Consider the following 14,243-nt stretch of genomic DNA (forward strand, 5'->3'; position numbering starts at 1 on the left):
GGGCTAAATGGGTGAGAGGCATTAAGGACATGTGTTGGGTTGAGCACTGGCTGTTATATGTAAGTGATGAATCAATGAATTCTATTCCTGAAATCATTATTACACTATATGTTAACTAACTTGGTTATAAATTTAAAAACAGTAATAAAAAGAACAGTCTTGGAAGCAGAGAACATTGGAAGAGTATGTGAAGTGCTAGAGGAAAAAAAATGCTGTCTACGAATCCTGTGTCAAGTGAAACTGTGCTTTTAAAAATAAAGGGAAAATAAAAGCATTTTTAGATACACAAAACAGAGAACTCGTCACTAGCAGAGCTATTCTTCAAAGCATGATGATGATTAATTCTTTATGCTAAAAGGAAATGACACCAGATGGCAACTCAGATATAGGGAGAAAATAAGAGCAATAATAATTATAAATATGAGATAATATATGGACATATTTTTCTTTTCTCTAATACTTTTAAAAAATTGCTTTAAAGCAGAATTGAGCAGTATATGTGATGGATTTATGAAGTACACAGATGTAATATAACAATGGCACTAAAGACTAGGATGATACATGGAAATAAATACATTCCTGCAAGGTTCAAATGTTTTTTATGAGTTAAACATTAACTCTGAATAAATTGGGATAAGATAAAGATGCATGTTATAATCTCTAGAGCAACTACTAAAAAATAAAGAGATACAGCTAAAAGCCAATAGAATTAAAATGGTATGTAAAAAATGTTTAATACAACAGAAGACAAGGAAGTATCAAGGGTTTTTTTTTAAGGTGGTGCCAATCAAACCGATTTATTTCAGAATGTTGCTATGTCAGAGAAGAAATATCCTGTGATTATAACAGGATGCTGTATAACCACGTTAAAAGAGAATATTCTAAAGGCTGATTATCTACATATAGTTCGTGCTGTGTTTTGTTAGACTTACACTATAGAAGTAGATTGAAATATTGGTGAAACTTATAATGACTTTTGATTACTGTTTTTCTAATATAAAATTAATAGGTCTCTTCCCCCTTTTTTATTTAGTATATGTGTGATTTGTTTCTAAACTGTTATTGCTGGTTTTCTTTTTTACTTGTTTAAAAATTCAACTTTATTATTTTTCTAGTTATAAGGGTAGTGCATGCTATTCATAAAAATGCAAATACCATAGAAATACACAAAGAAAAGCACAATTTATATACAAAATATGCAATAAAGAGATATACAAAATTACCTTGCAGTCAAATCCCTAGGAAGTAATAACTGGTAACAGATTATTTATAGCGTAAAGAGACTTTTTCTGTGTGTGTGTGTGTGTGTGTGTGTGTGTGTGTGTACGCACACATACTTAAATTTTGTTTAATGTAAAATGAGTCATACCATAAATACTATGCTACAGAATTTTTTTAGTGAAACATATTTCATGGACAGCTCTCATATTTAAATGTTTAGTAATGTTTCTTCTTTAATGTTTATTTTTAAGAGACAGCATGAGTGGGGGAGGGGCAGAGAGAGAGAGGGAATCACAGAATCTGAAACAGGCTCCAGGCCTTGAGCTGTCAGCACAAAGCCCAACATGGGGCTGAACTCGTGAACTGCAAGATCATGACCTGAGCTGAAAGTCAGTCTCTTAACCAACTGAACCACTCAGGTGCCCCTGTTATTCCTTCTTTAAACTTACATAATAAATTCTAGAAGTATAATACCTTTATAGACTGAATTCTTTTCTTTATGCTATATAATGATGTATTATATTTTCATATACTCAGGATTCCAATTTCTTTATTTTCTAGGAGGAGGATATGTTGTCTGCCCAGGGAAGAGAGGAAGCATCAGATAGGCGTTTACAGCAGTTACAATCTAGTATAAAACAATTAGAAACAAGGTAAATTGTTAAATACATCTAGCTTTCTCTGTTACCTTCAAAAGGTATTCCACATTAGAATTTCAGTTTATGATATTTTCTAGAATATATATTTTATAGTGCTAAACAAACTATACTTGTAAGTTTGAAATCTGATTCACTGGACATTATTTATTTTTAAAAAATCATGTTCAAAATATTGGCATATTTTGAATGCATATTCAAAGACCATTTCTGTCTTACCCTTTCCCCAGTCAGTCATTGCCAAGTAAGTGAATCCCCAAATGAAAAATGTTCTTTCCATCTTAAAGCAAAAAAAGTTGGGTAAAAATTATATAGAAAAACGAATTGGTAGAACCTACTTACTAAGTAGACACACAAGAGAAAAAAAAATACCCAAGAAATCATTATAGGTGTTTGCCCTGGAACCTTCTGGAGGAGTAATGTCAGTTGTCGTTGAAGGTCTAGACTACTTTTTAAATGTATCTGTAGGTTGTTTTTAATTGCTATCTATTTCCTTAAGAGACTTGAAAATTGTCATTTGTAATCTATTAAAGATATAGTGACCACAGCCCATAATTCACTTTATGGTTTATAAATGAAAAATCTACTCTGATTGGAATCTCATAAATAGCCTGCTAACGTGAGCACATTAAAAATCAAGATCTCCTTGGGGCACCTGGGTGGCTCAGTCGGTTAAGCGTCCGACTTCGGCTCAGGTCATGATCTCACAGTTCGTGAGTTCGAGCTCCGCGTCGGGCTCTGTGCTGACAACTCAGAGCTTGGAGCCTCCTTCAGCTTCTGTGCCTCCCTCTCTCTCTGCCCCTCCCCTGCTCATGCTCTGTCTTTCTCTGTCTCAAAAATAAATAAACATTAAAAAAAAAATTAAAAAAAAAATCGAGATCTCCATTCTAGTCCATAGCTAATTTATTGTTTGTTCAGAAGAAAAATTAGTATACTTAACCTTCTGTTTCCTGTGCTTCAAAATAGTAATAAAAATATTATTTTCTCATAGCAGGTTGAGAACTAATTGATTTTAACTACTAACTTGTGATGAAAGGAGTTATAATTTTATGTACGAGGGTCTTGGGTTTTTGTTTTTCAGTTATCTAAACTTTTCAGCAGTTGATTGATTTATTGTACTGCTGCTTTCCTGAACTTCTTTGTGTTAACCTTAGAGAAAAAAATTTGTGATTGTAGATTTTCATTTCTGTTATCTTAGTGGCTATTCTATGCTATGAAAAATGCTAGAGACTTGAGACAGTTAACTGAATAGTGAGTATCAATTCCTTTTGATTCTGATAGCATTGAATCATAAAGAACCTAGGTTTTTGGGTTTTTTTTTTTTTTTCATTTTTTTTTCATTCAGCAGTGCTTTTAGTTGTCTTTTTAATGTTGAGAGTTTGTGGTTTTTTGTTACTCTTGTTTTATTTTGTTTTGCTTTTAATATAAAGCTAAAATATGATCTAACCAAATAGCTCTGTAAGAAGAGATCACTGCCTATATAAGAAAATCTAAGGATATTTTTTAAAGTCCAATATTCAGCTAGCCATCTCTGGAAAGGAAATTGTTACATTGGCTTCCTTTTAGAGCTATTAAACTAATATTACTGTTAGAATAAAAACAATTATATATTTTAAACTATAAAAATCTCTTGTATTTTACGTAGGAGAAAGCAAAGTTATTAGTATATTTGATATGTGTTTCTAAACAATATTTAGCTAGTATGTTTTAGGTGTAAATGTATCTTATTTAATGGAACTTGCAGTTAGAAAAGCTATGTTTTGGGGGCGCCTGGGTGACTCAGTTAAACGTCTGACTGTTGACTTCAGCTCAGGTCATCTCACAGTTTTTGAGATCAAGCTCCATGTTGGGCTCTGTGCTGACAATATGGATCCTGCTTGGGATATTCTCTCTTTCTCTCTCTCTCAAAATAAATAAACAAACTTTAAAAAAAAAAAAAAAGATAAGCTTTTTAATGGTCATCTTTGTTCCACAAAATCAAAGACATTTTTGCCTCAATAAATGCTTTTTGGCATTATTAAAATTATTATTTATTTTTAAAATTATTCTTTGTGATTCTTTCAAATGCCACAAACATCTGAGAAGCATTAAGCCATTTCCTTTGTCTTTCAAAGAAAGGATCCCCTCCATTCCCCTTTTTAGATGATTCATGGATCCTGGGAATTAATTACCTCCAGAGAATGACAGTTCTCTCTGGGAAATATTTTGCTGGTTTGTATATGCTCAGCTTGAATAAGGCAGAAGTTAAATGAGTTGAATTGCTCTAAGTTACCTCTTCATATTTTTAAATTTGATGTTTCTTTTAAAATGAGAATATGCAAATAGGACTACAAAACCTTCAGTTATGTGACTGGTGGAAAGTGAATTTCGTTCCAATCATTGTTCAGCTTTTTATTTTCTATCCCTACTCTAAGCATAATAGAATACATAAATTCTTTAATTAAAGATGTTGAAATATGGTCTCGATTTTAAGTAGAATAGAAGGCCATGCATTGGAAATTAGTGAATATGTTGGATAAAATATGGAGGGCCTTGGAGATAGTCAAATTTGGATTTCATGTGATGTATTACAGATTCTTGAGTCAGGATTACATGATGAAATTAATATTTTATGAAGATTAATTTGATGATATTTTCAAAGTGAGGCTATTTGGCGACAGGAATATAAATTGTTGGAGGAGAAAGATTTTGAGATTTAGAGGCAAAGTTGCTTTGATTTCTGGTTGTAGTGTATTCTGTCTTTGTACCTTGGAGGAGTTAACCAACCTCACTTAGCTGTAGTTTCTTTAGGATTAAATGAGAGAAGAATATATAGGGAACCTAGCACCATGCTTATTACTTTACTTTCTCAAATCTTCCCCTTCTTTCAGAGTAAAGTTAACTTCTTTCTAGAAAACTCACAATTCTTTTCACTTTCAACCTTTACCTTGTATAAGATTTAGGATTTAATAGAATGAACAAGTATTTGGAGGAGAACTAGTCTACTTATTAGACTAACAAATGATGAGAATTCTGAACAGTAAAAAATGGTTTTTGGATCTTAATTGTTTTAATGGTCTTAATGAAATAGAACAAGGTAGAATAAAGTCTAATAAACTGTACAAAGAATAAAGCAGTCTTCAGTGTTACAAAGAATAAAAGTCTTAAATCTTTCCCACAATTATAGCTCTTTGGTTTATTATGAAATGTTTTCAAACTAATCTGAATATTTTTTTAATATTGACCAAATAAAATTATTTAATTATATTATTTCTGTAAGGTGGTTTTTATATATTAGTTATAAATTGGCTTTATTCATTTTTAATTTTATTTTTATCAGGAAAATATATATGCATTGTTTCAAAATCGTATAGTACCACAAGCATTATAATGAAAAATACATTCTTGTTAATTATCTCATTTATTCACATAGTAAGTTTTCTATGTACTTTATACTCATTCTTGGCTAAATATTCTATCAAAGCTCTAAAATGACTCTCAATCTGGTCAACCACATGAGGTCATTGTCATTACATCCTTTTCTTAAAGAAATCCATTGGTGTCCTCCATCCTCTGCCTCAAACTGTTCACTAGGACTGATGCAAGCTCTCATTTTAAAACTTTAATTCACTAGGTCCTGCGATTTCCTTCTTGCCATTCCTATATTGAAGCCTGTCTTTTGCATCCCCATGAATGCCGCTTTCTTTCTTAACTCCCCCTCATTTTGATGGATACCACCAAATATCCATTTGATGGATTCATCAGCTTCCTGAAGATACATGGGATACATTTATTAAGATGTTGCTTATTTAGGAATATTTTTATCCTGCTTCAAAGGTATTTGATAGTTCCTTGAGTAATGAATCATAGGTTGGAAATCCAAGGTTTTAAATCACTTATTCTTAGAATGCTGACATTTTCCTTATGTTATCTAGCCTTGATGTAGGGAAAAAATTCCTATGTCATTCAAAATTCCAATATTTTCTCTTTGACTCTTCTTTTCCCTCTGAAGACTTTTAGGATCATCTACCACCCCCACCACCACAATCAGGGTTCTAAAATTGCAGTGTGCACATTCAGTGAGAATCCCTTTTCATTCATCTTACTGGGAACACTTCAGCCTAGAAATTCATGTCCTTCGGTTCAAGGAGTTTTCATTTGATGGTTTTATTCATTTTTTTCCTCTGTTCTTTTTTCTTGAACTTAATATGAGTTTCATATTGGACCTTACGGATTGATTACCTAATTTTCTATCTTTTCTCCCTGATTTTCCATTCCTTCATTGATTTTCTCCTTTCTTGGAGGTTTCCTTAAATTTTCTTCTAACTAGCCATCTGTTGACTTTTTTCTTTTAATTAATTTATTTTGAGGGAGAGAGAGAGAGCGTGCATGATCAAGCAGGGGAGGGGCAGGGAGAGAGGGAGAGAGAGAATCCCAAGCAGACTCCATGCTGTCAGCACAGAGCCTGGTGCAGGGCTCAAACTCAGGAACTGTGAGATAATGACCGGAGCTGAAACCAAGATTTGGACACATAACCAACTGATCCACCCAAGTGCCCCATCTGTTGAATATTTTAGTTATCATAAATTTTATTTTAAAGAGCCATTTCTTATTCTGTTTCTTTTTCTGTAGTAGCTTATTCTTATTTAATATATATTATATCTTAGTTCAGTGTATTAAATATGTATCTTATAAGGTTTTCTTCTGCTATCTGCATTATCTGTGTTCTCTCTACATTCCTTTTGTTCTGTTTGCCCATCTGTCTTTCTTCAAATGCTTGGTGATCCTTTCTATCCATTGATATTTAATAGTAAGACACCAAAGTATTTGAGCAGCACATATACTAAAAATTGGAATACAGAGAAAATTAGTATGGCCCACATGTGGATCTGTGAAGCATTCCATATCTTTAAACACCAAACTCATAGATAGAGAACAGACTGGTGTTTGCCGGGGAGGGGGTAGGGGATGGAATGGGAGATGATGGTCAAAAGATACAAATTTCCAGTTATAAAAGAAATAAATCATAGGATGTAATGTACAACATGGTGATTATTGATAATAATACTGTATTGTATATTTGAAAGTTGCTAAGAGAATAGATCTTAAAAGTTTTCATAAGAAAAAATTATAGCTGTATGTGGTGATATATATTAACTAAATTTACTACAGTGAACATTTTGCAATGTAAAAAAATACCAAATCCTTATGTTGTATACTTGAAACTAATACAGAGTTGTATATCAAATATGTTTCAGTTAAAAATAAATAAAGAGTAAGACCCCAGAAAGCAAATAGGAAGCTAAGTGTGTATAGGTGGGTTGGGATCTGCCAGACTTTATTATGTTTAGTCAGTAAGCTGGCTTTTTCCTTAGGCAGTCCCCATATATGAGAATCTTTCTTGAGCCAGTTTTCCCAGGGTAGGATTCATTAATCTGCTGTGGGCTGAGTAGAAATGCACAAGCGTGAGTGTATTCCAAAGTTGAAGAAGGAGTCTGGAAGTAATGATGTTCAATATTCAAACTTTCACTCAATACCCTGGGTTTTGGATGTCTTCTGATCCCCAACTTTAGTTGAAATGACCGCCCCCTGCTGTGTAGTTATAGATACATAGATCTGTGGGTTGGATCTGTGCCATTTAAGTGGAAGTTTCTATTTGGCAGTATAGTATATTTACTAGGAACACTGGCTCTGGACCTAGACTAAGTTCAAACTCCAGCTTCACCAGTAACTAGATAAATAACCCTGGGCATGTTGATTACTCTCTGTACTTCTGTTTCTTCATCTATAAGATAATTGTAATGATATAACCTATCTCCTATCTTTTATGTACTATAACTTTATATCCTATCTCATAAATTAATGATGTAACCTATCTCACAGCATTGTTGAAGATATTGAGGATTATGTTTTCTTTAACATAAAGTACATAGCACAAAGAATGTTATTACAAGTTTTTGCTATTATCCTTGTTGTTACCATTATTACAAAGATGGAATTGGACCCAATTTTAGCAAGTTGACAGGATTCTTGCAAGATTTGGCTATAGAGCATGTAGAAGCGCTTTTATTAGAGTAAGAATAGTAGTAATACACCTTTTATGTTATAAAATTGTGAAAACCTATATATTTTGAAACTGATTATCTGAATCTGCTTTACTGTAATTCCACTTGACTCCTAACACCAGTCTGACTTTACAGAGCCAAGTGGTTGCTGGGGCTGCTAGACTGTTGAATGCATGTGAATCTTTTGTTTGCAAGGCTTTTTCTGACATGAGTGTTAGTGAAGCCTGGAAGTGAGCGTCAGAGAGACTTGTCTGAGGATTGGAATGCACACAGTCCTAAACAAAGCTTGCTTTTAAGAGATGAAGTTGGCATATGCCTTTCATGAATTACTTGCTCTGCTTGACCCTGAGGATGCCATGGTAAAGCAAATGGCTCAACTAATAATGCTAGTAAAGTGCCATGTGCCCTATACCTCTTTGGGAGAGATAGGGACTGCTTCATCTTCTACCACCAATGCTTTAACTAAAGTGAAATAGAATGGGGGCGCCTGGGTGGCTCAGTTGGTTGGGTGACCAACTTCAGCTCAGGTCATGATCTCGCAGTTTGTGAGTTTGAGCCCTGCGCCGGGCTCTGTGCTGACAGCTCGGAGCCTGGAGCCTGCCTCGGATTCTACCTCTCTCTACCCTTCTCCTGCTCACACTCTGTGTCTCTCTGTCTTTCAATAATAAATAAACATTAAAAAATTTTTTTAAGTGAAATAGAATGAATAATGTCATATATATAAATCATCACATTAAAATATGAGAGGACTGAATTCCATTAAAAGGCAGAGACTTGCAAATTTTGATTAAAAAGTAAGGCCCAGTAATATGTTATATTAGAAAATACCTAAAACAAAGGATAAATGAATTAGAACAAAGATTTCAAGGAAAGAAAGATGATTTCTTTTAAATTTAAAATAAAGGTTTTAGCAGCGCCTGGGTAGCTCAGTAGGTTAAGCGTCCAACTCTTGATTTAGGCTCAGGTTATGATCTCACAGTTGTGAAATCGAGCCCCACATTGGGCTCCACACTGGGTGTGGAGCCTGCTTCAGATTCTGTCTCTCTCCCTCTCTCTTTCTGTCATAAATAAATATAAAAAAGTAAAGGTTTTAGTGGAGCATATTATCAACTATAAACAAAAAAGAAAGGAGGAGTGAGTCTTACTATTATACTAGGTATGGTTTCATGGTAAAAAGTAGCAAACAGAACAAAGAGAGACTTTATATAATGAAAAATAGCACCATATTGAAAAAGATACATTAATAACCTTATGTATAGTAAGTAATAGGATAGCTAAATATGTGGTGCAAAAGCTAGGAAATTTGATGAAAGGGTGATTTGATAAAATATAGTTATGATCATTATTTTGGGCCATCTGCATTTTATCTCCCTTCCATGTTTGGGTAATTCCCCAGATTATAGTTCTTTAAGAGAGAATCAACTAATCCTGTGGTGAAGTTTTAGGCATATTTCTTGCTACAAAGCTTCAAACTTGATTTTCCAGCTCTCCCAGTAAGTCTGTGAACTTACCAATATCTTTTTTAATAAACCTTTTTTCTGCGTAAATTAGAGTTGGCTTCTACTACTGCAGCTAAGAACCCTGACTAAAATGGTAGTAGACCTTATCTCACTTCATTCAGAATGAAGCAGAGGGGCGCCTAAGTGGCTCAGTCCGTTAAGTGTTTCACTTTGGCTCAGGTCATGATCTCATGGTCCATGAGTTCAAGCCCCATGTCAGGCTTTATGCTGATGGCTCGGAGCCTGGAATCTGCTTGAGATTCTGTATCTCCCTCTCTCTCTGTCCCTTCCCCACTTGCATTTCTCTCTCTCTCTCTCTCAAAAATAAATACACATTTTTTAAAAAGTTTAAAAAAATGAATGAAGCAGATATACCAAACAACAGCAACAACAATGTATCAGAACCTATTATAAAGTCATAATCAAATTGATATGATTTGGGTATAGAATAGGCCAATAGATTAAGGAGACATGATAATCCATAAGTAAATCATTATATTTGCATATTTTAGTATGTTAAAGGGATAATTTTACTTCATCAGTTACTAATGGTATTCATACAACTGGCCATCATCTGAAAAAAAGTTAAATTGGACTCCTCTCTTAAAACACATTCAGAAGTAAACTCCAGATGCATTAAGATTTACTGGTTAAAAATATTAAAGACATAGCAATCTTTTGAGGAAATCTATGAAATTACATTAGCAATGTATTAATGAGGGAGATAGTCTTTATTAAAAAATGAATCCTGGAAGCTGAAAGATAAAGCCAAATTTAGCTATATTAAAGTGAACATTTTTAGTGTAGTGAAAATTTCCTAAATAGTCAGTAGGCAGCAACAACCAAAAAAGTAGATTTGGAAAAATATTTGTAGCATACAGAACAATCTGAGCATTTATATTTTAATATTAAAAGAGTTCATATAAAGGAATAAGCAAATAACCCATCAGAAAAAAAAATCGGCAGAAGATATGAAGAGGAAGTTCAAAGAGGACAATTCACATAGCTAACAAACTAAAAATGTGCTTAAGCTCTCCAGTATTCAGGGAAGTACAAATTAATAGTGAAATGAAGTTCCATCCATCATACCAGGAAAAGAAAGAGCTTTGGGATGTATTGCTTGAGGTGATTTCTGTAAGATATTGAATGAGAAAAGCAAGTGCAGAAAAGGGTGTATATTATGATCTTAATTTTTTTTAATGTTTATTTTGAGAGAGAGAGAGAAAAAGAGCAGAGAAAGAGGGGGAGAAAGAATCCCAAGCAGGTTCCATGCTGTCAGCACAGAGACCAACTTGTGGCTTGATCTCACAAACTGTGAGATCATGACCTAAAACGAAATCAGTGCTTAACTGACTGAGCCACCCAGGCACCCTATGATCTTAATTTTTATAACACAAAAAAATTATGTTTAAATACCTATGGACCGATGTATATGTACTTTGCATGCTTATCTATGTGTATACATGCATATATATGTGTATACAATTTTATGAACACAGAAAAATATTTAAAGATATACATTAGTAAATTAACATTAAATTGGGTAGAAAGTGGGAAAAGGGAGCCAAGCAAAAAAAGAAAATTTTTAGAAGACAATATAAATAGAAACAACAACTTATTCTTTAAGGATTTGCTTTAAAACATTGTCTTGTGATTATATAATGTAATGTGATACTGTAAAAAGTGTAACATAATTAGAATCAATATCTAGGCTCATTCTCAGCACTACAGCTCATTAGCCATATGCTAATCACATGCTTAATCTCTCTGGGTCTGTTGTTCTTTAAGATGGAAATAATGAAACCTACTTTACAAAACTTTTGTGCAGATCAAATGAGAAAATACATATGAAAGTAACCAGAATAGTGTTTGTTCTATACTAGATGCTCACTAAATCTCCTATTTTCCTTCTTCCTTTAGAGATATTTAACTTTCACAATGTGATTATTGACTTTTAGACTCTGTGTAGCAATGCAAGAAGCCACTCAATTAAGAGCACAAAAAACACATTTGGAAAAACAGACCAGAGAATTACAAGCAAAGTGCAATGAATTAGAAAATGAAAAATATGAAGCTATTGTAAGAGCCAGAAATAGCATGCAGCTCTTAGAAGAAGCTAACCTTCAAAAAAATCAGGTAAGAAAACTAGTAAACATGTTTACAAATAATATAATACTGAAAATTCCTCCATGTGACCTAATAATAAGGAAATCGGTAACTACAGAATAAACATATGAAAATAATATTGCTGTGCTCTGCATTGATAGACATACTGTATTCTTCATGGTAAGACTTAACCACAAAATATGATAAAATAGGGATGCCCAGCTGACTCAGTTGGAAGAGCATGAATTTGAACCCCATGTTGGGTGTAGAGATTGCTGAAATGAAATGAAATGAAATGATAAAATTTTTTTAAAAAGATGATAAAATGTCAACCCTCTCTCAAAACTTTTATATCAGACTTTATGTCTCCAATCCTTATGTGAATAATCTTCATCCCCTATAGTCTCATACTTTAAAAAAGCTATTATAGCACTTTACTACAATATACTATATTTTATTCGGTTGAATCAGATCAATCTTACTCATCTTGATTTCCCCTTCATCACCTACATAATTACTCTAATAGAGCAGAAACTTAATTGACAGGAATTAAATTTAGCTGTAACGATTTATTAACTGGAACCTTCACGCCACTGTTCTTTTTTTAACCCTCTAACAATTGTGATTCCTGTGTATCACATATCATATTTTTTTGTTTTATCACTTCCATATAAATGGTGTATAGTTTATAGAAGTCACCAGGTGGATGGATTTGGTTTTGATGTTGTTGCCTCCTTTATGTAGAGATCATGAAATCATTACTTCATTTAACCAACATTTATTGAATACCTAACATTTGCATAATACTCCACTGGGAAATACAGGGAGTACACAGGAAATACTTTATTTATATTTCCTCTTAACATGATAGAGGTTTTCCAAGAAGGCTATTAAAACAAAACCAGTGATATAAATCACATATTAAGAAGGTAGTAAATAAAAAAGAAATAATACCCTTATTTAAACTGGAAATGCAAAATGCTTGTCATGCCTTTCTGCTAATAATCCCATCTGTGATTTGCATACTGTCTCTTAGGATGGTTGAAAGGCACAACATACACACAATATTCTTGGGAATTGCTCTTAACTCTAAGCTAGAACAGTTAAGAGCAGGACAAAATTACTTATCTTTCCCCTCTGAAGCCTAGTCATATGAGCATTGTTAACATCAGGTCACTAAAGATGAACATTTTTTGTAAACAACAATGGACAGAGAAGTAGTGACAATACTCATTGCCTATCCCTCAAATCTTCTCACTCAGGTCCAAAGTCAACAGACCCTTAAAGAGACTGGTTATGGCTGCATATTAAGCTCCCTCCTGACTCATTGTTTAATTGTTAGAGGAATCCCACCTTCAGTTTAAGCAACCTTCAGTTGCTTATTCCAAAGCCAGGGGTTCTCTCAACTGATCACACAAACAGACATGGAACACAGCGTGTTATAGTTCTCTTATGACGCTTCTCTATTTCCTCATTGTCTTATTCTCCCACACAAAGCGGTTACATCATAACAGCTGTTACTGCATTATTTACAATAACCAGAATATGGAAGCAGTCCAAGTGCCCATCCATGTATGAATGGATAAAGAAGATTTGGTGTTGTGAGAATAGCTAAAATCAACAACTCAGACAACAACAGATGTTGGTGAGGATGCAGAGAAAGGGGAACACTTTTTTACTGTTGTTGGGAATGCAAATTGGTACAGCTACTCAGGAAAGCAGTATGGAGGTTCCTCAAAAAATTCAAAATAGAACTACCCTACAACCCGGCAATTGCATTATAAGGTATATATCCAAAGGATACAAAAATGCTGATTTGAAGGGACACATGCACCCCAATGTTTATAGCAGTGCTATCAATAATTTATAGCAGTGCTATCAATAATAGCCAAATTATGAAAAGAGCCCAGATGTCCGTCAACTGATGAATGGATAAGGAAGAGGTGTTAAATATGTACAACGGAGTATTACTTGGCAATCAAAAGTAATGAAATCCATTTGCAATGACATGGATGGAACTAGAGTGTATTATACTAAGTGAAATAAGTCAGTCAAAGACAGATAGGATATGATTTCACTCATGTGGTATTTAAGAAACAAAACAGATGAACATAGGAGAAGGGAAAGAAAAATAAGATTAAAACAGGGAGGCAAATCATAAGAAACTCTTTAATACAGAAAAACAGGGTGCTGGAGGGTTGTTGGGTGGGGGATGGGCTGCATGGGTGATGGGCATTAAGGAGGGCACTTGTTGGGATGAGCACTGAGTGTTATATGAAAGTGATGAATCACTAAATTCTGAAACCACTACTACACTATATGTTAACTAACTTGAATTTAAGTTAAAAAAAAGAATGGATGGGCTGTATATATATACAATGGAACATTAATCAGCCATAAAAAGAACAAATTCTTACCATTTGTAACAACATGGATGGATCTAGAAGGTATAATACTAGTGAAATAAGTCAGAGGAAAGACAATACCATATGATTTCACTCATGTTGAATTTAAAAAACAAAATGAGGGGCGCCTGGGTGGTGCAGTCGGTTAAGCGTCCGGCTTCAGCCAGGTCACGATCTCGTGGTCCGTGAGTTCGAGCCCCGCGTCGGGCTCTGGGCTGATGGCTCAGAGCCTGGAGCCTGTTTCCGATTCTGTGTCTCCCTCTCTCTCTGCCCCTCCCCCGTTCATGCTCTGTCTCTCTCTGTCCCAAAAAT

At 34.0% G+C, this 14,243-nt stretch overlaps 1 protein-coding gene across 6 annotated transcripts in view; it reads left to right on the forward strand.

Annotated features, from left to right (window-relative positions):
• SCLT1 (sodium channel and clathrin linker 1) overlaps positions 1 to 14,243 on the forward strand; it is a 226,360-nt gene that overhangs the window by 117,809 nt on the left and 94,308 nt on the right. For all 6 annotated transcript variants that reach the window (XM_006930868.4, XM_045055874.1, XM_045055873.1 and 3 more), the window contains 2 exons: positions 1,783 to 1,874; positions 11,379 to 11,556. In XM_006930868.4, coding sequence (XP_006930930.2) covers positions 1,783 to 1,874; positions 11,379 to 11,556 — 270 coding nt within the window. The remainder of the gene's footprint in view (positions 1 to 1,782; positions 1,875 to 11,378; positions 11,557 to 14,243) is intronic.

Source organism: Felis catus, chromosome B1, assembly GCF_018350175.1.
Source record: "Felis catus isolate Fca126 chromosome B1, F.catus_Fca126_mat1.0, whole genome shotgun sequence".
NCBI classification, from domain to species: domain Eukaryota; kingdom Metazoa; phylum Chordata; class Mammalia; order Carnivora; family Felidae; genus Felis; species Felis catus.